The sequence below is a fragment of the Lutjanus erythropterus genome, chromosome 8 (assembly GCF_056507025.1).
Source record: "Lutjanus erythropterus isolate fLutEry1 chromosome 8, fLutEry1.hap2, whole genome shotgun sequence".
Classification (NCBI taxonomy): domain Eukaryota; kingdom Metazoa; phylum Chordata; class Actinopteri; order Lutjaniformes; family Lutjanidae; genus Lutjanus; species Lutjanus erythropterus.
The window spans coordinates 38,935,258-38,960,814 of NC_139324.1; the positions used below are offsets into that span (position 1 = coordinate 38,935,258).

Here is a 25,557-nt window from a genome sequence, read left to right on the forward strand (position 1 = left end):
TTAGTCCATTTTACAGAACAGCCTCTTGAGGTGTTTATATATTTCTTTCATTTTTACTCCATATATGATTGGATTAAAGAGAGGATGATACATTATTATTTGTAATGTTATTATTAAACGTACAGTTGGAGGAAACTCGGTTTCCAGTCGCAGTAGAAGTATATCATATGCAAGCATGCAGGAAAAGTTGATTAAAACTATCAAGTGTGGTAAACAGGTCTGTGCAGCTTTTCTCCTGACTTCTTTACTACTTCGATATGATATTATAAGTATCCTGACGTATGTAAAAAGTATGAAGAGCACAGGGAGAATTACAAGATTGACAAAAACAATCAGGCCGTATATGTTAAACACTCTTGAAATCACACAGTGCAGTTTGTAAACTGTGCTGTTACAAATTATTCCCTTGAAATTAAATTTACAGAGTTTTTTATTGGCATTTGCGGCAGTTGGTACTGCAGTCTGACAAGCAGGCAGCAGCCAGGCTAAAGCCAAGAAGATATTGATATTTGTTTTCCTCATGATAGTTGGATATCGCAGAGGTTTACATATACACACATACCTGTCATAGGCCATGGCTGACAACAGTAAGAACTCTGAACAACCTAAAGCATAAAACACAAAACATTGTGCAAGGCAGGCAGAATAAGAGATGATCTGTTTCTCTGATAAAAAGTCAATCAAAAGTTTTGGGTAGATAGCAGTGCTGTAAAGAACAGAGTTGATTAACAAAGCTGCAATGAAAATGTACATAGGTTCATGGAGATTTTGATGAATCCAGATAAGATGAACAATAATAGAATTACTGCAGATTATTAGAATATATGCTGTGAACATGATCACAAAATAAAGGTATCTGTATTTTTGTACTTCCACATACCCATCAAGAGTTATATATGTTATATTTAATTGATTATCCATTCAGGTTGTTGAAACAAAATGTTAAGAGAAAAGATACCCATCAATAAATATATATGTTACATTTACCTTAGTATCCATTAAGGTTGCCTTAAGAAAATGTTAAGAGAAAAAAACATAGAGATTAAGTTTACATAAACATACCATACACGTTATCTTGTATTCGTTTGTACTATATTCAATTTAAGCTGATCATGCATTTGTATGTTTGCTGAAATATTAAAGTAAACACAGACATTGAAAATTCATAAAGTCAAGTGTTTGAGTCTGAAGATTGTTTTTATCAGCCTGCATCATCCTCCATGGATCTCATTAAAGTCTCCACCAAGTAAAACTATCATCTCAACAACTTCATCAAACTCTTGAGGCCTGGACCCATAGGTGATGTTTACTGGGCCGTTTCCATCTGTAGTATTTTCCTCTGCCGCCTTCATCAGAATTGCCACTGTATTACAATCATAATTGCAATTGTACCTGGCTGTTGTTTACCAGGAAATATTGAAAGGTATCCTGTCAAGTTCATGTTATACAAAAATCCACATTGTGGCCTCAAGAAAAACAAGCACGTCTCATCTATCCATATACCCAAGTATTTGTATGAGGGCACCCTTTCCATGGATTTACCATTGGACATGAAAATGCTAAAATCATCAAGCAACTGTGAGCAAGCTTTTGAGAAAATCATGAACTTTGTTTATTGAACAGCATGCATGTAAATCACTCCATCATCAGCATATAGGACTGGGTATCAGTACTCAATGTTAGGGAATTTTCAAATTGTAGGCATCATACTGAGGCCTTGAAGTCAGTGAGAGGCCTGCTCTAACTCTTAACAGACACACATTGTTCTAAACAGTGGATTCAGCTGTCTTCTTCTTTAGGATAAACAAGGGAACAACCTGATAGCTTTGTTCTGACAGCTGAGGTCAGAGATGTGTTTGTCTTGTCTCTCTGAACGAAGCAGATGTAACTGTAATCGGGGATTGGATATCACTGACCCTGAGTCCCAGAGTCCTTGCAGAGGCCCCTGGGGAGTTACAGGATGTTATGCATTCTCATCATCCACTGACCCTTTTTACCTGCCCAAACTTCACTGGGTGTCCAGCAGGGCGCCTCTGGTGTCTTTCTCAAAAGATTTCATAACCATCGATGTCATGATGATTATAGTCACTGAGAAATGTGATAGAGTTTCTTGGAGACCATAATGAGGGTGACCTGCGTTCAGGGCATGGCACCTTTCTGATCATCTGACTCTGAAAGAGCTGACGCACATGCACTTCACAGATCCTGACTGCAGTTAGCTGTGTGGTTTCTGATTACCACACCTACAGTGTCACTCATGCAGGGTGTAGACCAGTTGCCTCCATGATGTGGGGTGGTGGTTTCCTGTAGCTAGTGATGTCCTGCAGGGTTGTTGGCTGAAAAAATGATATTCAGCATTACATTATGTAGACTGATCAGGCATAACATTATGACCACCTGCCTAATATTGTGTTGGTCCCCATTTTGCTGCCAAAATAGCCCTGACCCATCGAACATGGACTCCACTAAACCCATGAAGGTGCGCTGTGGTATCTGACACCAAGATTAGTTAGTTAGCAGCAGATCTTTTAAGTGCTGTAAGTTGCGAGGTGGGGTCTCTATGGATTGGACTTGTTTGTCCAGCACATCCCACAGATGCAGCTGTACAGCTTTAAACACGCGACCTATCTGTAACTTTGGACATCGTAAAACATTTTTAACAACACATTTTAGTGCAGATTATACATTTTACTCATGTTCATCGTCAACAAGAGAAACAGATCATGCGCAGAGAACAACAGGCCAAAGACAGAGTTTTAACCTCAGGAGAATCTGTGCTGGTGAGAAACTACTGTGGTGAACCTAAGTGGGTCCTTGCCACTGTTACTGCCCAAACTGGACCTGTGTCCTACAAAGTCCAAACTACCAGTAGTGTCTGGAGAGGACACATGGACCAACTCCTTCATACTCCACCTGTGCCTGCTGAGCTGTCTCTAGGAGGATCTTCAGGTACACCCACACCAGTGCAGCTACCCATACTAGTGCAGAACCCAGGCACATCCGAGACTGAGGTTCCAGCTGCAGAAGTGCCTGAAAAAGGGACAGAGACACCTCCCTGTGCATCAGCACCTGTAACATGTTCATAATTACAGGTCACCAATGTCCCCTCAGACCGCAGATATCCTGCAAGAGAGCGGCGGCCTCCTGTCCGCCTGAACTTGTAGACGAAACACTACAGACTCGTGCCAGGGAATTCCTCATAGTGTGTTATTGTTCTTAAAAAGAAAAGAGAAGGAAAAAAAGGAAAGAAGTTAAGCTTGATATAATAAGAACAAATATTTAATGTTAATGCCATTTAATTGTTTAATACCTGTTACATATGTTGTTTTGTACAGGATGTCAGGAGTAAGGTTTTGAGTAAAGCTCTCGATTGTTTATTCAGTACGGCACTGACTGTAAGAGGGGAGGAGATGTAATGTATTTTGACCTTACATGGCCTCCGTAGGAGGAACCGGAAAGGGGTTATGGGTAATCTGCTGAGACTTTTGTTGTGGTTACTGTTGCTATGCATGCTGAGCCTGTTCTGCAGTTGCAGAATAAAAGTTAACTTGACGTCGTAGTCCAAGTCATATGTTTATTATTAGTCACCATAACAGTCAAGACATAAGTCCACTTGCTGTCGCTGTGACTTGTTCACTATCAGATGTGCAGTTTTGTTGCTTCTACCAAAAGAAAAACATAACTGTTTGACCTTTTGAACTGTAATGACTGTTTGTTCATTGTCGGCTGTGAAAAGTCAGCTACCTGACCTTTCACCTCCTGAGCAGGGCAGGTAATTTGGCACCACCTAGTGGTTGCAGATGCACTTTGCAGTTTGCCTACTGTTGCTGTGTGTCGCAAGTTGCAAGATTAATAGTATGGATAATATAAATATTTATGAATGAATGAATATTTTTCTGTCACTCCCACAAACATGCAAACATTCACAGTTACTACAAACCATTATCTACACTGATTATTATTTTAATTACAGTTATCACTGATATTGTTCTTACTGCGTGTGGTAAGAGGAAATAGAATTTAAAATTGGGTACGTTATTTCCACCAACTGATCTCTGGAGATGTATCGTTCCAGATGAATGAAGAGATAGGACTTTATTTCTAGGAGGAGGAGGAGAAATTGTCTTGAAATAAGCAAATTCTCTTTAATTCGCTAAATTGTATCAAATAATGTAGGGAAACGGCAGTGTGGTTTATGTTGTTTATTTCATGAATAGAATTTCAATGCTCGTCTCACAGTGTTCCAAATCACAGTCTGAAGCACGTGGTCTTGCTTTCAGTGCATTTGATTTAAAATGCTGACATGTTCACTTAATGATGATTATGATCTTTAATAGCACAGTCAGGAAAAATGATGCCAATGTGAAAAATATCAGTACAAACTCTTGTTTCTGCACTTAATCCTAAAAGAAACTGGAAAATTGAAAGTGACAGTAGATTTTTAAAAAAGAAAAATCTGTTGTAGTGGCAAAGTGAGCGTGAAGAAGGCCACAAGCAGAAAAGCATCACACAATTCACTTCACCTCTACAGGTTTTTGAGAAACTGCAGACAGTTGCTTATTTTTTCTTATTCAATAGTCATTAGTGTTAGAAAAACCTACAGCTGAAAGAACACAGACTCACATCTCTAAATTGCAATGACACAAAACAATGACCGTACACTTATAATTGGTGGCAGGTTAAACCAATCTGCAGAACAGCCTCTTGAGTTGTTTGTAAATTTCTTTCATTTTTAGACCATATATGATTGGATTAAAGAGAGGATGATAAAAGATTTTTTGTAACGTCATTATGAAAAGTACACTTTGGGAAAACTCAATTTCCAGTCGCAGTAGAAGTACATCATATGCAGTTAAACAGGAAAAGTTGATTAAAACTATCAAGTGTGGTAAACAGGTCTGTGCAGCTTTTCTCCTGACTTCTTTACTACTTCGATATGATATTATAAAGATCTTAACATATGTAAAGAGTATAAAAAACACAGGGAGAAGCACAGCGTTTGAAAAAATTATCAAGCCATATATATCCAGCACTCTTGAACTCACACAGTAAAGTTTGTAAACTGTGCTGTTACAAATTATTCCCTTGAAATTTAAGTTACAGAGTTTTTTATTGGCATTCAGTACAGCTGGCACGGCGATCTGACAAGCAGGCAGCAGCCAGGCTAAAACCAATAAAATACTGACAGTTGTTTTCCTCATGATAGTTGGATATTGCAGAGGTTTACATATAGACACATACCTGTCATAGGCCATGACTGCCAACAGTAAGAACTCTGAACAGGATAAAGAGTAATATGCAAACCACTGAAAAAGACACGCTGAATATAATATGACCTGTCTCACAGATAAAATGTCAATCAAAATCTTTGGGTAGAAAGCAGTGCTGTAAAGAACAGAGTTGATTAACAAAGCTGCAATGAAAACATACATAGGCTCATGGAGGTTTTGGTGAATCCAGATAAGACAAACAATAGTAGAATTACTGCAGATTATTACAATATATGCTGTAAACATAATCACAAAATAAAGATATCTGTATTTGTCAACTTCCACATAACCATTAATTATTATTAATGTTATATTTTCTTGATAATCCATTACAATTGTTGAAAATAGTAAGAAAATATTAAGAGAAAAACCTCACTTTGAAGATTACATAAACATACTTTATACAATATTATGTATTAACTTGTCTTTTATTCACTGGTACCTGACCTTGACGTGCAGCTTTATGTTTGTTGCAGTAAGCACAGATGTTGTGAACTGTTTGTGGATTGTTTTTATCAGCCTGCATCACCCTCCATAGATCTCATTAAACTCTCCACTAAATGCTACCATCACCTGACCAACCTACAACTCTTGAGACCTGGACTCTCAGGTGTTGCGTACTGGGCTGTTTGCCTCTGCCATATTTTCCTATTCCCCTTTCATCAGAATTGCCACTGTATTACAATCATAATTGCTATGGAAATGGCCTAAACATTGTGTATTATTTTCTGCACATGGTACCAAGATTTTTAAGCAAGGAGACAGATCTCTTGGTTCGAGAATATATGGAGACAGCAGGAAGTGTCAAGTCACAAGTTTACATACGTTTCCTTAGTATTTGGTTGCATTGCGTTTAGACTGTATGACTTGGGTCAAACGTTTTGGGTATCCTCCCACAAGCTTCTTCAGCTCTGTCCACAAATTTTCTATGAGATTTAGATCAGGGCTTGTGTTTGAGGTGTGCCTTAAAATTCATCCACAGGTGTGCCTCCAATTAACTCAAATGTTGTCAATTAACCTATCAAAAGCTTCCAAAGCCATGACATCATCCTCTGAGCTTTCCCAAATTGTTTGAAGACATAGTAATCTTATTGTGTGTAAACTTGTGACTTTGAAGAAAGTAATAAAAAAAAATCTCTAGAAAATTCTCTCTCTCATTGTTCTGGCATTTAGCAAATAGAAATAATTTTGGTAATCCTAACTGACCTAAAACAGGAAATGTTTAGTCCGATTTAAGGTAAGACAGTGAGGGAAAAAAAGGTTATGTGCCTTTTTATACAGTGTATGTAAACTTATGGTGTCAACTGTATATCTCCATATATCCAAACATTTCCATATATGTATCTGCATAAGTGAAAGTTGTATAGTTCCTCCTCCAGCTCCATATTTGCCTTTGGCCTCCTGAGGGGTCCTGTATTCACCTTTGGCCTCCTGCTAGTTTTCCAAATGGGGTCCTATCCTGCTCTGTTCCCCTGAGTTGACCCGAGGCTGCCTACCTGAGGTCCGCAGCTCAGCCTCTGCCCAATCCTTGGGCCATAATGCAATTCTATGAAGAAGACTTTAATATACTATCTTAGATTATACAATATGTACTATAATAACAAGAAAAGAATGCAGTCAAGCAGTCTACACTTAAAATATAATAAGAATATATGTATCAATGTATTATTACTATTTACTGATATAGAGGTAATAAATTGCAATGCCATGTTACACTGTTGTCAAAAAATTAAAATCAAGCAGACAATAAACATGTTGCATTTTGAATTTGTGTTTTGTTAATTGCTTTAAATAATATAATAAAATCTGACTGTGTCAGATGTCAGTTTTGACACGTTTGTTCAGCTTATCTTCACAGAAAAGCCTCTTGAGGTGTTTAGAGATTTCTTTCATTTTCAGTCCATATATAATTGGATTAAAGAGAGGATGATACAAAACTACTTGTAACATCGTTATGAAATGCACAGTTTTTGGAAAATCTGATTCTGCTCTAAGTATGACATTATATGCACTCAGGCAGGAAAAGCTCATTAAAACCATCAGGTGAGGTAAACATGTCTGCGCAGCTTTTCTCCTGACTTCTTTACAACTCTGGAAAGATACTATAAGTATTCTGGTGTATGTGAAAAGTATAAAAAGCACAGGGAGAAGTGTGACATTGAACAGAATAACCACACCATACATAGACTGTGTTCTTGAAGTCACACAGTGCAGTTTGTAAACTGTGCTGTTACAGATTATTCCTTTGAAAGTAAACTTACAGAGTTTTTTAGTAGCGTTCAGTACAGCCGGCACGGCGATCTGACAAGCAGGCAGCAGCCAGGCTAAAACCAATAAAACACTGACTGTTGATTTCTTCATGATAGTTGGATATTGCAGAGGTTTACATATAGACACATACCTGTCATAGGACATGACTGCCAACAATAAGAACTCTGAACCACCTAAAGAGTAATACAGAAATCCCTGAAAGAGACACGCTGAATATGAGATGACCTGTTTCTCAGATAAAAAGTCAATCAAAAGTTTTGGGTAGAAAGCAGTGCTGAAAAGAACAGAGTTGATTAACAAAGCTGCAATGAAAATGTACATAGGCTCATGGAGGTTTTGATGAATCCAGATAAGACAAACAATAGTAGAATTACTGCAGATTATTAGAATATATGCTGTGAACATGATCACAAAATAAAGATACCCATATTTGTCAACTTCCACATATCCATCAAGAGTTATATATGATACATTTAATTCATCATCCATTAATATGGTCACAAATTGAAACATTAATGAATAAGACAGATGTAGATAAGATGCACATAAATAAGAAAATAAGTCTCACTGTGAGGATGTCATACATTTAGAATATGAAAGATACCTGACCATGAAATGCACTAAAGTGCATCTCTAGATTTCAGAAGGTAAACACTTAGAGTCCAGATTTATGACACCTCTTCACCCCCCCATGGATCTCATTAACTCCTCCACCAAGTGATACTGTCATGTGAACAACTTCAAACAAACTCTGGAGGCCTGATTTAAGTGCATTTCAGTTCTGGTTGATTTTGTGACACACAAAGGCTTTTAATAGTCAGATAGTTCAAATAGTCAACACTTATTAACACTGACTTTGTGTCATGTGCCAAAGTTAAGTAGTGTACAAAAAAAACACAGACAAATGTGTGTTACTTGTGTACATAAGTATAATATTGCAATAATAATAAGAAGAATTTGTGTAATAAAACTGTCCTTGTAGCTGGAGAATGGAGGCAGTGATCTCAGACTGACAGCATTTGAGCTCAGGCAGATGGCCTAACATCAAGACTTCAATCTTTCAGTTACACCGTATATCTATACTGTATAATTCAATGTTCATTTAGTAAATCCAATGTAAGGTTCCCCTCTGACTTTTCAATTCATCCAGTTAAGTTTTTTCAGTTAAATTATTAAAAAATATATTGCTGCATGCAGCCTGTTTGCTTATATTACATAATTTTTATACATCCATGTTATTCAAAGAAAATAAAAAAAACAATTATATACAAAGAACTGGAGAAATGTCTATTGACAAAAACAAAGGCTGGCAGCTAAAGTGCAGGACCAGAGACTGGTAGCTTGAGTGCAGGGTCGAGGCTGGTGGCTGGATGACTGGCAGAAGAGCAAGTAGAGGCAGGGAAACAGAAGACTGCTAAAGCACCAATAAAGGAGATGCTGCACCAAAGTAACTGAGGACCAGAGCAGCACAGGAACCAGTGACTACTGAAGCTCAGGCTCAATAGATTTTTGCAGCACAGCAATTGGAGACAGCTGCAGTTCTGGAACTGGTGACTACTGCTGCTTTGGAACAGGGGACTGCTGCAGCTCAGGAGCTCGTGTTCACTGCATGTCATCAGAAAGTGGGTTCTTCTGCAGCTGAGAATGAACAGATTGTTGCAGTGCAGGAACAGGGGCCTGTTGCAGCTCAGGAACTGGTGACTGCTGCAGCTCATCAAAAACTGGAGACTGCTGCAGTGCAGGAACAGGGGACTGCAACAGCTGAGAAAGAACAGATTGCTGCAGTACAGAAACAAACAACTGTGGCAGCTCAGGAACTGGTGGCCGCTGCAGTGCAGGAACAGGGGACTGCAGAAGCTGAGGGAGTGGTGACTGATGCAGCTCAGGAGTTGTCTAGGGAGCAGTAGCAGGTGTTGGGTGGACCACAGTCTGAGAACCACAAAACAGTCGCTTGAAGTGGGGTGCTCCCATAGCTCAGTTGGTGGAGAGTTCACCCCATGTGCTGGGGCTGTTGGTCCTCACTGGTTTGATTCCCACCTGTGACCCATTTGGTGCATGTCATTCCCCCTCTGTCTACCCCATTTCCTGTCATGTCTTCAGCTGTCTCTATCCCAAATAAAGGCAAAAGCCCCAAAAAAACAACAAACAAACAAAAAAAAAGTCACTTGAATGGTCCATGGGTTTCTGCAGCAAACAGGTAACATCGGTATCTGACGAGTTGTGAGTGAGACTGGGCTGGAGGCAGACAAAGTGTAACACGGGAAAGCTCTCCAACATGGATAAACAAATCCAAAGGAGCAAGCCAAATCAAGAGTCCAAAAACTGGACAAAATCCAGTGGAACAGAGTAAGGTCGAAAAAACCCCACGGGAATAACCATGAGGGAAAACTGGAAAGCTTGATACACAGCCAAAGATGAACTGTCAAAGAAATGAGGGAAACGCACACATTAAATATACCAGGGCAGGATAATGAAGGATAAGTGAAAATTTTAAATAATTTATCAAAACAAGCTTGATGCGGTTTATACCTGCAACATATCCATCTGATCTTCTGAGAGGCCAGTTGTTGATTGTGGACATTTAATAAGGTGAAATCAAACTGAGTGTATTCAACAGATTATAAAATTCAGGGTCTAATCCATGCAAGGTCTCACCAGCTTAGATCTGGAAGAGGGGACAGACCACTAACCTCTGCCAAAACAGGAGGAATAGGCCTTCTGATAACTCCAGATTTTGTAGCTGCCACTAGTTGGTCTACATTTAGGACCTCACCTGTTTATGTTCAGAGTTGGACACACAGCTTCACGACTTCTGGAGCGATGTGTGCCATCAGTGTTGTAAAGCTATCTGTTGATAGTCAATAAACATCCCAAAACTGTAGGTGTGTGTGGTTCTTCTTAAAGTTGATTAAGAAGAGACACAAAGCCTAAGTGAAATAGTCCATCTACTATGAACCGAGGATGATAAAATAATAAGGATACTTGATATTTAACAAGATAATACTTATTATTTCATGACAATATTAAAACCGTCTTTGCTTTAGAGGGCACAAACTTTTCTATATTACCATACATTGATTCATACATCATGATGTGCTTTAAGTTAATATGAGGACAACTTCACTTTATGACCATATTGATCTTTATTGATGGGAGATAATAACACAAAATGAAAAATTAATGAAGGCTCTAAGATTAGTTTGGATGTTATTATAGAAATTCACATATTACAGCAGCACAGAGACAAACCAACAGGTAAGAAAATAGATACAAATAAATTAAAGACATAAAATTAAAAATCATGTACATTATATACATTGTATTACTTCACTATATACATTATATACTATTTACATGGATAGTGCAACTCTGGCAACCATGATGTGTGTACTATACATAATATATAGTTAGTGGGTATATAGGTATGAGTATGAATAATAAAATACAGGCTATACAATAATAATAATATTCTATGAAGTGGACTTTAATATTCTATGCTATATTATACAATATGTACTATAATAACAAGAAAAGAATACAGTCAAGCAGTCTACATTTAAAATATAATAAGAATATATGTATCAATGTATTATTACTATTTACTGATATAGAGGTAACAAATTGCAATGCCATGTTACACTGTTGTCAAAAAATTAAAATCAAGCAGACAATAAACATGTTGCATTTTGAATTTGTGTTTTGTTAATTTCTTTATATAATATCATAAAATCTGACTGTCAGATGTCAGTTTTGACACGTTTGTTCAGCTTATCTTCACAGAAAAGCCTCTTGAGGTGTTTAGAGATTTCTTTCATTTTCAGTCCATATATGATTGGATTAAAGAGAGGATGATACAAAATGTTTTGTAACATCGTTATAAAACGCACAGTTTTTGGAAAATCTGATTCTGTTCTAAGTATGACATTATATGCACTCAGGCAGGAAAAGCTCATTAAAACCATCAGGTGAGGTAAACATGTCTGTGCAGCTTTTCTCCTGACTTCTTTACAACTCTGGAAAGATACTATAAGTATTCTGGTGTATGTGAAAAGTATAAAAAGCACAGGGAGAAGTGTGACATTGAACAGAATAACCACACTATACATAGACTGCGCTCTTGAAGTCACACAGTGCAGTTTGTAAACTGTGCTGTTACAGATTATTCCTTTGAAAGTAAACTTACAGAGTTTTTTAGTAGCGTTCAGTACAGCCGGCGCGGCGATCTGACAAGCAGGCAGCAGCCAGGCTAAAACCAATAAAACACTGACTGTTGATTTCTTCATGATAGTTGGATATTGCAGAGGTTTACATATAGACACATACCTGTCATAGGACATGACTGCCAACAATAAGAACTCTGAACCACCTAAAGAGTAATACAGAAATCCCTGAAAGAGACACGCTGAATATGAGATGATCTGTTTCTCAGATAAAAAGTCAATCAAAAGTTTTGGGTAGATAGCAGTGCTGAAAAGAACAGAGTTGATTAACAAAGCTGCAATGAAAATGTACATAGGTTCATGGAGGTTTTGGTGAATCCAGATAAGACAAACAATAGTAGAATTACTGCAGATTATTAGAATATATGCTGTGAACATGATCACAAAATAAAGATACCCGTATTTGTCAACTTCCACATATCCATCAAGAGTTATATATGATACATTTAATTCATCATCCATTAATATGGTCACAGATTGAAACATTAATGAATAAGACAGACAGATTTTATAAGATGCACATAAATAAGAAAATAAGTCTCACTGTGAGGATGTCATACATTTAGAATATGAAAGATACCTGACCATGAAATGCACTAAAGTGCATCTCTAGATTTCAGAAGGTAAACAGTTAGAGTCCAGATTTATGACACCTCTTCACCCCCCCATGGATCTCATTAACTCCTCCACCAAGTGATACTGTCATGTGAACAACTTCAAACAAACTCTGGAGGCCTGATGTAAGTGTATTTCAGTTCTGGTTGATTTGGTGACACCTCTCTGGTTACTGGTGGTAATATTCCTTTTTGTTGAAAGTGATGTGCATTGACCAAACATTCCAGTGGTGTGTTGAAGGCTATCGAAACTTGCATGAAGTAAACCCACTTATTTTTTAGTACACTTCCTCTGATGTCCATCATTCAGTAGTATGCTGCAAGCCATTTTTTTTTCCTAGGATGGCAAAGGCATGGCCCAGCTTATTCTGTCTCTAATTTGCAAGTACTAGGTGGCTTTGTTGGTTGGGTTGGTTAGGATTAGGCATGTCCAAATATGGTGGTGTGTACAGACACAGGGAGTGTCCCCACATAAACCTGCTGTCCCCAGCATCTTTATCACTGATGCCCACTCTCTTATCAACAAGATGGACGATATCAAACTACAGATTATCAACCGCCGTATTGAAAGCTGTGTAATGGTTACAACTGAGACCTGGCTGTATGAAAACATCCGTGACCTAGCCATGGAGCTAGCAGGCCGCACGATCTACCAGGCAGACTGCACATTGCACTCCAGTAAGAGAAGAGGAGGAGGTGTGTGTGTGAGGCACTGCTGCCTGGACTTCAAGTTTTTTGCTCAAGAGCAGATCTATCTATTTGTCAGGGGAGTTTTGCAGTGTTTATCACAGCAGTATACATCCCTCGTCGAGCTACTGCTAAGACTACTATGAACAAACTGCATGATGCCATCAACAGACAACAGATTTCATAAAAATGTGGACCTTCAAACAAGTCAAAGCAGAACACTGGACCAGGTATACACTAACATCCCTGGGGCATACAGAACCCATCCATCCCCTCACCTTGGACAATCTGACCACCTATCCCTGTTTCTCACACCAAACCCCTGCAAACCCCTCATCTGCAGTGCAAAACCACAGAACAGAACAGTGCAGTGCTGGACTGAGAACTGAACTCCCATGACAAGTGCATTAAGAATTTGTCAGACGGGAGTCTCACACAATCTGAGAAAGATATTCTGGGCTAAGGACTGAACTTTGCAGTAACACCACAACAAGTACCGCTGGTAGACCTCATTACAGCAACTCAATCAGCCATCAGGAACAACCAGCTTACTATCTCTGAGGCTGAGCAGCTCAGGTTAAAGGTCTCAGCTGCCCTCGCCAGTGGAAAGGCACCCCCTTCCAATCTGACCATCCGAGAAAGGAAGGCTCTGACATCTCTTCAAAGAGACTGGGACATCACCATTCTCCTGGCAGACAAAGGGAGATGCACGGTGGTGCTCAACACAACAGACAACCATTCCAAGATGAATGGTCTACTCAGTGACACAGCCATCTATGAAACACTTAGGTGAGATCCTACCAGCAGCAACAAGAAGAAAGTAGTCTGCTGTTTACAACAACTGGAAAAGGATCAAGCCACTGACAGACAGCTGTACTACCACCTATGCCCGGGAGAAGCTATTGCTCGCATCTATGGACTGCCTAAGATACACACGGAGGGAGTCCCACTCAGACCAATCAAGCATCAACTCTGTCACGTACAACATGGCTAAACACCTGGCCACGATTTTGGCTCCCTTGGTTGGAAACACTCCACACAACATCAAGAACTCACAGGATTTTGCCACCAAGATCAGGGAAATGAAACTGGACCTAGATGAAACCATAGTGTCCTACGATGTTACCTCATTTTTCATGTGCATTCCAACACCAGAAGCAGTTGTGACAGTAAGAAAATGACTTCTGCAGGACAACACATTGTCCTCACCATGGACCACGTTTGTGCCCTGCTTGACCTCTGCTTGACCACCACCTATTTCCAGTTCAATGGGTGTTTTTACAGGCAGATAGTGACTAACGTCTATATGGAAGAAGTAGAGAGCAGAGCCCTGCACTCCTTCAGAGGAACAGCTCCAAGCCACGTGTTCAGATACGTTGAGGACACCTGGGTCGAAATCAGGACACAGGAGGTTGAAGCTTTGACGGTCCATATCAATGCTGTGGACAAAAACAACAATTTCACCCGAGAGGATGTCCGAGGCAACAGTTTGGCCTTTTTGGATTGTGCAGTGCGCATTGAAGAGGACAAAAGCCTCAAGATAGAGTTTTACAGGAAACCCACACACAGAGACCAATATCTCCTCTTTGACTCACACCACCCACTGGAACACAAACTAGGGGTCATTAGAACCCTCCATCACAGAGCACAGAACATACCAGTACGGAGGGGCATGCTAACCCAGCTTGGATTTAAGATTCACTCAGGAAAATTAAACAGATAAAATGGTACTAAGGCTGGTCAAGCAACAGGAAATCAGACACTGTTGTGCCCACATCCAACACAGACCTGCTCCACCAGGATCAAGGTGTTGCACTTGATCGGCAGGGCTGGGAACCTCAGGTTATCATGCTGGCGGTTAGCATTCTGTAGGCCAGCAAGTTGGATGCTTGCACACTGGGAATCAAAATGGATCCTAGTTGACCAGGACTGTGGCTGGAGGCTAGTGGGCCCTATGCTAGCTAGAAAAGATGCGGACTTGAGACTAACTGAGCAGCTGTTTGACTGTTTCAGGGAGGAGCTGGGAGGTTGGGGTGAAACGCAGTAAGCTGGAATGTTGAACGTGGTGGAGGTAAAAAAAAAAGAGACTAGGAAGACCTAGAGGCCATCTCCAGTGCAATTTTAGGGTCCCTCCTTCATCTGACAGAGAGGTGCCTAGAAATTCTGGCTCTTCAACAAGGAGTCTTTAGGATCCCAAGAGCCGTCCAGGTACTTGGTAGTCTGTGCAGGTGAACTTGTGGTGGATTTATGTCTGTGGCCAGATCGTACTGTTATTTGGAACAACAACACTTTACCGATGTGTTCCTGAAATGTTTTTTTTTTGTCATTCATGTCGGTTTATAAGGTCACAAGCCTTGCCTGGATTCTCTGAATCTTTTTATGATATCATGGATTGCAGATGGTGAAATATATAAATTACTGCAGTTTTATGTTGGGAAACATTGTTCTTAAAAAGTTGGACTATTTGCCCACACAGTTTTTCACAAACTGCCCACATCCATGGTTGTGAACCTCTGAGGACGCCCCTTTAATACCCAGTCATGATGATGTCACCTGTTACCAACTCACCTGCTCATCTGTTTGGAATATTCTACAGGTATTTTTTGAGCATTCCATAACTTTCTGTCTTTTTATTGGCCCTGTCCCAACTTTGTTGAAGTGTGTTGACAAAAAATATTAAAGCTAATCAGTTTGAAAATTTAATATCTTGTCTTGTTTAATTTTAAAGGTTTAGTCTGTAGGTGGTAATTTTGAGCTGTAATATCTTAAGAACAATAAAGGTAAGGTATGTAAAGGGAGATATAATATGTACTTCATCACATGTGAAATAAAGGGGAATATAAAATGAATTCAGATCAGAATACTGTGTGATAAGAATTAAGTCAGTGTGTGTTTTTGATATTCATGCATGAATGTGTAAACATGGATTAGGTATCTTGATTGGCATAAACAGATATTTTTGTATTATTTCGTACACGCCAGAATAAATCTGCACACAAACTGACAGTAGTGTGTTTTTTCTGCTGGCCCAGGTTCCCTTTGACCTGCAGCTGGTAACATTTGCACATCAACCCACTCATCGCCATCTACGCCAATTTATGTAGCTGAAACATTTGCACAAAATAACCCAGAATCACATAATTTCAACAACATTTCAAACCCTGGTTAGTCTTTCTAACAAGGCAAAATAAAACCCCACACCCTTTAGATGACTGACTAATGAAGCTGCATTTTACACTGACGAAAACATTTTTCAATAGATAAAGCATATTAGTCATGACATTTTTTAACTGAAGATACTCTTGAATAAATTCCTTCAAACCATGTACATCTCTGCATTTTTACTGCAAAATAAACAATTGTACATCTGCATCTCCAGCATCAGTATTACTGTAACATCACTTTTAATACGTCAGATCACTTTGGTTTGACAGTGACAGAACAACTTCTTCAGGTGTTTAGAGATTTCTTTCATTTTCAGTCCATATATAATCGGGTTAAAGAGAGGATGATACAAAACTGCTTGTAAAGTCATGATTAAACGAGCAGTTTTTGGAAAATCAGATCCAAGTCGAGCTATAATGATATCATACGCACACAAACATGAGAAGCTGATTAAAACCAACAGGTGTGGTAAACAGGTCTGTGCTGCTTTTGTCCTGACGTTTCTAAAACTTTGAAACGATATTATGAGTATCCTGCTGTATGTAAAGAGTATGAAAAGAAAAGGCAAAAGCCCCATGTCTAGCAGAGCAGCAACACCAATCACAGATAATGCTCTTGAACTCACACAGTGGAGAGTGTAAATTGAATTATTACAAAATATTCCTTTTAAAGTTAAATTACACAGTTTCATTTGAGCGCTCAGTATTGTTGGGGCAATGGCCTGACAAGCAGGCAGGAGCCAAGCTAAAGCCAGGAAAATACTCACTGTGGTTTTTCTCATGACAGTTGGATATTGCAGAGGTTTACATATAGACACATACCTGTCATAGGCCATGGCTGACAACAGCAAGAACTCTGAACCACTTAAAGAGTAAAATATAAAATATTGACAGAGACACGCTGAATATGATATGATTTGTTGTTCAGATAAAAAGTCAATCAACAGTTTTGGGTACAGAGCAGTGCTGAAAACAACAGAGTTCAGCAGTAAAGCTGCGATGAAAATGTACATAGGCTCATGGAGGTTTTTGTGTCTCCAAATAAGACACACAATGGTGAAATTACAGCAGATTATTAGAATATATACTGTAAACATGATACAAAAATAAAGATATCTGTATTTGTGCACATCCACATGTCCACCAAGTGTTATATATGTTACATTAAGTTCATCATCCATTAATGTTGTCTAAAATAAATGGTCAGAATACATACACAGCATATATGAATAAAAAAATTCAAAAGACCTGTTTTAACACTTTATTATAATACTTACATTTAACATGTACTGGAGCATCATTCATTCACAGATACCTGAAACGGCCTTGGTGTGTGTTCATCTCGAACATTCAGGAAATGAACAATCTGAGGTCATTGGAAAGTTTTTATCAGATTGCTTCATCCTCAAAGGATCTCATTAAACTTTCCATCAACACAGATACTAATGTGTGAAGAAGTTCATGAAGGTCTGCAGGCCTGAAGTCAAAGTTTGAACCCATTGTAGTTGTACATCATCACACTCCACCAAGTTCCAGTTCATCACTATGGAAATGGGCTGATTTTTCAGGCTAATTGCTATATCAGCTTAGCTAACACCTTTATTTGAAGGGGTAACATGTTAGCCTGAATGCATGGTAAGTAAGTGATAATCAGCAAGTAATATATTTTTAATTTCTATGAAATTATCCTTGAAATACTCTTAACAGTTACTCCAAAATTTCTATATATTCTCCAGAGATCAGATCAGTAGTGGCACCATTTATTTCACACAGAGCCTGCATTTATATCTAATGTTCTCCTCGGGGCAGCAGGGGATGAATTGTAACTGCTTACCTTATATGTAACTTAAGCAGAACAGACATGCAGTGTTACAGCCTAAATTCTAACTAGTTTCTCTTTAACTTCTGCTGAACAAGGCACTACATTGAAGTGAGCTGTTGTAACCTGTGTTCCAGCTAGTTTCTGTCCAATGTCTGCTGATCACACCAGCTTAACTTGAAACTAGTTTCTACCTAACTTCTGCTGATCATGTTAATAACGCCAGGTTAACTTCCAGTGAGTTTCTGACCAACATCTGCTGAGCAGGTCACTTAGATGGAAACTAGTTGGAAGTTAAGCAGCATCGTCTCACTCCAATTAACATACACTGATGGTGCCAGGTTGTCTTATCTTATCTTATTATTTGGCTAAAGAAATGGGGACAGCCCTAATATTCACGAGTCAATGTGTAAAATGAAATATGAACATGAAACGTTTATTTGTAAATTATATTATTTTGTGAACACCAGAAGAAATTGTGCACAAGAAGACAACAGTATTGTCAACTGTGTTTCTTTTTTCTTTGCTTCACAGCATGTTTACTGCAGGCCCACGCTCCCACAGGTCTGACAGTGGCAACAGTTGCATGTCAACCCACCCACAGCTGCCCAAAACAACTTACATCTCTTCATTATTATTGCAAAATAAACAATTCCACATCAGCATCTCCAGAATCAGAATTACTGCAACAGCACTTTTTATACATCAGATCAGTTTGGTTTGACAGTGACAGAACAACTTCTTCAGGTGTTTAGAGATTTCTTTCATTTTCAGTCCATATATAATCGGGTTAAAGAGAGGATGATACAAAACTGCTTGTAAAGTCATGATTAAACGAGCAGTTTTTTGAAAGTTGGATCCAAGTCGAGCTATAATGATGTCATACGCACACAAACATGAGAAGCTGATTAAAACCAACAGGTGAGGTAAACAGGTCTGTGCAGCTTTTGTCTTGACTTCTCTGCAGCTTTTATAGGATATTACGAGTATCCTGCTGTATGTAAAGACGATGAAGAGAAAAGGCAAAAGCCCAACATCTAGCAGAGCGAAAATGCCAAATATAGACAGAACTCTGGAACGCACACAGTGGAGATTGTAGATTGAATTATTACAAAATATTCCTTTTAATGTTAAATTACACAGCTTCATTTGAGTGCTCAGTATTACTGCAACTGCAGTCTGACAAGCAGGCAGGAGCCAAGCAAAAAGGAGGAAAATACTCACTGTGGTTTTGCTCATGATAGTTGGATATTGCAGAGGTTTACATATAGACACATACCTGTCATAGGCCATGGCTGACAACAGCAAGAACTCTGAACCACTTAAAGAGTAAAATACATAAAACTGAAAGAGACAGGCAGAATATGGGATGATCTGTCGTTCAGATAAAAAGTCAATCAACAACTTTGGGTACAGAGCAGTGCTGAAAACCACAGAGTTCAGCAGTAAAGCTGCGATGAAAATGTACATTGGCTCATGGAGGTTTTTGTGTCTCCAAATAAGACACACAATGGTGAAATTACAGCAGATTATTAGAATATATGCTGTAAACATGATACAAAAATAAAGATATCTGTATTTGTGCACATCCACATGTCCATCAAGTGTTATATATGTTACATTAATTTCATCATCCATTAATGTTGTCTAAAATAAAATGGTCAGTGATAAAACAGGCAGATTACAGAAGCAGCTTAGGTGGATCACAATTTACAAAGATCATATTCATGATAATACTGTTATCCAACCTGTACTCTGTACCTGACCTGGACATGGATTTGGTGTGTGTTCATCTTAAAAATTTGTAAAGTGAACTGTGTGACTCAGTGGAAAGTTTCTTTGTTTTTATCAGATTGCTTCATCCTCAAAGGATCTCATTAAACTTTCTATCATAATAGATACTAATGTGTGAAGAAGTTCATGAAGCTCTGGAGACCTAAAGTCAAAGTCTGACCCCACAATAAAACTTTAAACGTTACGACATCAAACTACATCTCTATGGTAACGGGCTGATATTCATAATCAGGATCAGGTTAACTGCCATGGCCTCATATACAGGGACTTACAGTTAAAATAAATGGTCAAACTTTATTTTACAGAACTAAGACATAAGTCACATCTTGCAACAAATTAGACAAAAACTAGAAATGTTTGGTTTATTAAACAAACAGAGTTTTTCCCTAATTTGACACCAAACACCAACATTATGCAGCAATTAGAAATTGCATATGATGTTGTATTAACCACAGAATATACTATATTAAGACAACATCATGCCATATTATACTAAAGTTAAAAGTTGCACAAGAACCAGCCAATTCTCTTTCTTAAGTCATCCAGTACTGATGTTTTGTCACATCACTCAGTGACTCGTACAGACACACAGGATACTCTTTATTTGCTGTGTGAGACACACCAGCCTTTTAACTTACTTGAGTGTAAAGGTGATGTAATATTAAGAGCAATAAAGTCCATGTATGGAGGACGTGGGTGGATGAATTAGAGCTTGAGGTTTGTGCCCAAGCCTGACGGAACCTGACAGAACCTGACGGAACCTGACGGAACGAGGTGGGTTTGGGTCGGGTTGGGCAGTATTTCTCACATATTTCACAGGTTTACATTGGGTTTGGGCTATCTTATAATTATTATCATTAGTAGTAGTGTTAGTATTCTTTTTTTGTTTTGTTGTCTTCATTCTGTCTTTGCCAATAGTTTATAATAACCAAACCTGCTTCTCCCAGTTCTTGTGTCCCATGTGAGGACCTCCATTATGACCAATAATATAGAATGATTCATTCGGAATGATTAATTTTTCGAAATTTTGGTTTCCGATTTGACAATCAAATATTTAGCCATGAGTTGCTTCAGTGTGTACTAATAGTTAGCAGTTTTGTTTCCATAACAATTTTTGAGATCCCAAACACACTGTAACACAGCTATTACTCACCAGAGGTGCTGAAGTCACCTCAGTAACCATTTAACAGCATAGGTTGCAGTAAAGTAATTAGCACTGAACACTTCAGCATGTAAGGCACAAGTTGAACTCTCTCATCGTGCATTCACACCAATGTTACTGCAGCTTTCCTCATCACAACAAGTAACTCACTGGGTATCTCCTTTAACCAGAGAAATAAAATGAGTAACCATGACCCTGGTAGGCCAGGAGATCAACCTGCCCTGGAATCCTACAGAATACGGTTGCTGGTCTCCTCCAGTGAACCTTAGAACCATCAAGAAACACCTGACTGAGATCTGGCATGTCCTCAAACAGCTCTCCATTACAGAAGTCAAACTGGCACCCGCCAAAGGCCAACAGTGCCACCCAGAGGTTGAGTACCTGAGTCTTACGGTGGATGCTGATGCCATTTGACCCTTGGCTGGTAGGTTTCGTGCTGTCCAAGACATTAAAGAATCAACAGGAATGTGGAAACTCAGGAGCTTCTTAGATGTCTGTAACCAGTCCCAGTTTACTGAGGACTAAGCAGACTCCTCACAAAAGCCCTTCGAGTGGGTGGAATCCCATGAGCCGTTCTTTCTCCAATGACGGAAAAGCTGTCTGGCCTACCGAGACAAGGACAAAGAGTTTCACCTCACTGTTACAGTATTGGATGTTCATATTTAAGATGGCCAAAGTGTCAAATAATGTGGTAAACATATGTAAAAGTAATCCCTGTGAGTAAAACTGCTCTGAATGCAATATTTTCCATGTTTCTTTCTACTTTCAATGACAGCAGTGTGTACAGCAGTCTGCACAGCATGCCCACCCACTCAGTCGTTCTTCACTCGACTGCTCTGATCAGGATTATGTTCATGTTCAGTGTCTCAAATAAAGTTCTTTTTCAGTTGTGAAGGAGTGTCATATTTTCTAGTTTTCCCTTCCTGATGTCCTGCTGCTGCTCACCTGATTTTGATTTGCAGAGTTTCTGATGGACAGGTGTCTTTTCTTGTTGTTGGAGTAGCTACTGTTACACGTCTCCAGTGTCTGAGTTCTCAGCTACATGTAGGCTCACCAAGGTAACTAGCGGTTAGTGACTAAAATAACTAATAGCCATCATCAACTTTGTCCATCAAGAACCTTGAGTCATCGATAGTTGAACCAGACTTCGGAGGGAAAAGCAGAAAATATTTCCTTGATATAATATGATGCAGTTTCATCAGAATCAGTAAATAAAGTTGTAAAGTTTGGTGCTTGTGTATAGTTATTAGCCAAGAACAATCAGAAAACTCCGTAGAGTAAATCACCAAACGTTGAGGCAGACCAGAAAATATTTCTTTCATGAAATAAAATCCAGTTTTACCAGAATCAGTGGAAAATGTGTTTTTGTATAAGCACAGTCTGTACATATGTAATAGAGCTCACAAATATGTTTGAGACAGACGAATAAAGGGACTATATAAATGGCCAGTATAAATTAAATAAGGATGAAAATACAGAGCTGGAATTGAGAATAATAAGTCCCCTTTAGATTTAAAAAGCGAAATGGTCTCACAAAGACGAGAAGCCTTGGTAGACATTATTCACAGTGACCTGCTCCCTCTTCGGCTGGATGGATTGACAACACTGACAAAAACATGATGTTCAATATCTGCAGCATATTAGTTATGATATATTCTTTAAATTAAAGATACTCTTGGAAGTAAATCCTCCCAATAAATGCCTCAAATCTGTCAAATCTCTGCATCATTATTACAAAATAAACAATTGTACATCAGCATCATTCACATCATTATCACTGCAACATCACTTTTAATACATTAGGTCACTTTGGCTTGACAGAACAACTTCTTCAAGTGTTTAGAGATTTCTTTCATTTTCAGTCCATATATAATTGGATTAAAGAGAGGATGATACAAAATGGCTTGTAAAGTCATAATTAAACGAGCAGTTTTTGGAAAATCAGATCCAAGTCGAACAATAGTTACGTCATACACACACAAAGAGGAAAAGCTGATTAAAACCAACAGGTGGGGTAAACAGGTCTGTGCTGCTTTTGTCTTGACTTCTCTACAACTTCGATATGATATTATGAGTATCCTGCTGTACGTAAAGACGATGAAGAGAAAAGGCAAGAGCCCAATGTTTAGCAGAGCAACAATGCCAAATATAGATATTATTCTTGAACTCACACATTGGAGATTGTAAATTGAATTATTACAAAATATTCCTTTTAAAGTTAAATTACAGAGTTTTATGTGAGCACTGAATATTGCTGCAACAGCAATCTGACAAGCAGGCAGGAGCCAAGCTAAAACCAGGAAAATACTCACTGTGGTTTTGCTCATGATAGTTGGATATTGCAGAGGTTTACATATAGACACATACCTGTCATAGGCCATGACTGACAACAGCAAGAACTCTGAACCACTTAAAGAGTAAAATACAAAAAACTGAAAGAGACAGGCTGGATATGATATGATCTGTTTCTCTGATAAAAGGTCAATCAAAAGCTTTGGGTAGATATTAGAGCTGAAAAGAACAGAGTTAATCAACAAAGCTGCAATGAAAATGTACATAGGCTCATGGAGGTTTTTGTGTCTCCAAATAAGACACACAATAGTTAAATTACAGCAGATTATTAGAATATATGCTGTAAACATGATCACAAAATAAAGATATTTGTATTTGTGCACATCCACATGTCCATCAAGTGTTATATATGTTGCATTAAGTTCATCATCCATTAATGTTTAAAATAAATATTTAGTTATTAAAGAGGCAGATTTCATAAGCAGCAGAGATGAATGACAATTTAAAAAGAATTCTCATTTTCATGATAATACTAACATTAAACCTGTACTTGAGCGTCTTATTCATTCACAGATACCTGACCTGGACATGGACATGGTGTGTGTCCATCTTCAAAATTCATGAAGTGAACTGTGTGACTCAGTGGAAAGTTTTTTTTTTATAAGATTTCTTCATCCTCCAAGGATCTCATTAAACTTTCCATCAAAACAGAAACTAATGTGTGAAGAAGTTCATGAAGCTCTGGAGGCCTGAAGACAAAGTTTGACCCCACAATGTCTCATCTAATAGATGTGCAAAGTTTTCCTTTGTTCACAGTAAACAACTAAGACATAACCAGAAATATCTTTTACACAATAAACACAGAGAAAACTAGAAATAATATGTTTTCTTTATTAACTCTATTCAGTCATTTAAGACGCAACACTTCCCCTCCAAGAATTTCTATCCATTGCTGTTTTCAATGTCAGGCAGTAGGGGACAAAAATTTGTCACTCAAAGAAGAAGAGAACTGCAGGAATTCCCCTGGGACTCATGCCACAGCCAAGGCAGAGAGTCCTCCAGTCCCCGGGTCTCTCAGACAGAGAGTTTCTGCTCGGGGACGGGGGACACACACAGCTAACATTAGCCACACTGGTGACAGTGATGTCACACGCAGAATATGAAGTGATATTTTCTTGGTTTTTGTCTGAAAAGTGGATTTTGTGATGCAGCCAACCAACATTTAAGTGCTTATAAAAAAGAATGAATGAAGCTGGAACAAAAGTTTTTTGTGTGTCTGAAACTTTAGAAAAAAAAAAAAAAAAACACTGGCACTTGACCGTCAGTTGACCAGTTTGGTCGGTGTTGACCGACTGGTGAATGGAAGTTGACTCACAATTGACTGCTGCCTTTTGAACAAGCAGGTTTCCACTGCCCAACCTTTTCCAGGAGTAAACTTATTAATCGCTAACTGCCGTTCCCTTCATCAGCGAGACAACAAGATGTTCAGAAACTTTGTTACCAAAATGTTGTGCTTCATGGGATTTCGTGGCCTTGTCTTCCTCCAGGTCTCTATGGTGAGGAGGAGGTTGAATGGCTCAGGTCCCATGGATGACACCTGAAGTTGTTCAACATCCTCCAGGATCTGTATTTTTTCTTACATACTATCATATATAATTTCATGTGTCAGAAATTTTCTCATCAAAATCTGTATGTATTGTGATTTTCCTGTCCTGGTCTGTGCACACAAGATCAATCACACTGTACTGTCTGTCCATCCTTGGAGGGGGATCCCTCCTCTGTGGCTCTCCCTGGTGTTTCTTACATTTTTTTCCCTGCTAACTTGTTTTTTTCTGCACTCTTTCGAGGGTCTACAGGACAGAAGGGTGTTGCACAATGTACAGACTGAAAATCTCCTGACTCAAATAGCGATTGATGAGCTACATAAATAAAATTTGACTTGACATTGTTGGAACAAATTGCGCATCACTTGCCGCTGACCTACAATCTCTGACCTCAGGTCACTGTAGAGGGATGGCTGGTCCCATTTAGAGCTCCATGTCTGTTGTAGACAATACAATCCCAGTAAGCTTTGAAAGTATGATCAGGAAAGCATGTCATGCAAGGAAGAGGAATGCATGGAATGTAATGGGAGAAATCTTGGGGGAGGCCGTTCAGAGTGACCTCCTCGTTTGGCTGATTGCCGATCACTGACTGAGAAGTGAAACCTTACAATCAATACATTCAAACCTGTCACAGGTCTGTATTACTGTTACAAAATAAAG

At 38.7% G+C, this 25,557-nt stretch overlaps 7 protein-coding genes and 1 pseudogene across 7 annotated transcripts; 1 reads left to right on the top strand and 7 right to left on the bottom strand.

The window, feature by feature from the left end:
- LOC146323289 (olfactory receptor 11A1-like) lies at positions 1–921 on the bottom strand. The gene has a single exon (XM_084724177.1). The coding sequence runs from the start codon at positions 919–921 to the stop codon at positions 1–3; it is 921 nt and encodes a 306-aa protein (XP_084580303.1).
- Positions 922–4,679: 3,758 nt separating this feature from the next.
- Positions 4,680–5,600, bottom strand: LOC146323290 (olfactory receptor 11A1-like). The gene has a single exon (XM_084724178.1). It carries the CDS (start codon positions 5,598–5,600, stop codon positions 4,680–4,682), a length of 921 nt encoding a protein of 306 aa, XP_084580304.1.
- A 1,485-nt stretch (positions 5,601–7,085) lies between these two features.
- LOC146323291 (olfactory receptor 13C2-like) lies at positions 7,086–8,036 on the bottom strand. The gene has a single exon (XM_084723915.1). It carries the CDS (start codon positions 8,028–8,030, stop codon positions 7,086–7,088), a length of 945 nt encoding a protein of 314 aa, XP_084580041.1. The 5' UTR covers positions 8,031–8,036.
- A 3,242-nt stretch (positions 8,037–11,278) lies between these two features.
- Positions 11,279–12,229, bottom strand: LOC146323292 (olfactory receptor 13C5-like). Its single transcript, XM_084723916.1, has one exon. The coding sequence runs from the start codon at positions 12,221–12,223 to the stop codon at positions 11,279–11,281; it is 945 nt and encodes a 314-aa protein (XP_084580042.1). The 5' UTR covers positions 12,224–12,229.
- Positions 12,230–12,902: 673 nt separating this feature from the next.
- On the top strand, positions 12,903–14,785 carry LOC146323293 (uncharacterized; annotated as a pseudogene).
- A 1,689-nt stretch (positions 14,786–16,474) lies between these two features.
- LOC146323294 (olfactory receptor 2T27-like) lies at positions 16,475–17,407 on the bottom strand. Its single transcript, XM_084724179.1, has one exon. It carries the CDS (start codon positions 17,405–17,407, stop codon positions 16,475–16,477), a length of 933 nt encoding a protein of 310 aa, XP_084580305.1.
- A 1,343-nt stretch (positions 17,408–18,750) lies between these two features.
- Positions 18,751–19,683, bottom strand: LOC146323295 (olfactory receptor 11A1-like). The gene has a single exon (XM_084724180.1). The coding sequence runs from the start codon at positions 19,681–19,683 to the stop codon at positions 18,751–18,753; it is 933 nt and encodes a 310-aa protein (XP_084580306.1).
- A 3,117-nt stretch (positions 19,684–22,800) lies between these two features.
- Positions 22,801–23,727, bottom strand: LOC146323296 (olfactory receptor 11A1-like). The gene has a single exon (XM_084724181.1). It carries the CDS (start codon positions 23,725–23,727, stop codon positions 22,801–22,803), a length of 927 nt encoding a protein of 308 aa, XP_084580307.1.
- Between the last annotated feature and the right edge of the window lie 1,830 nt (positions 23,728–25,557).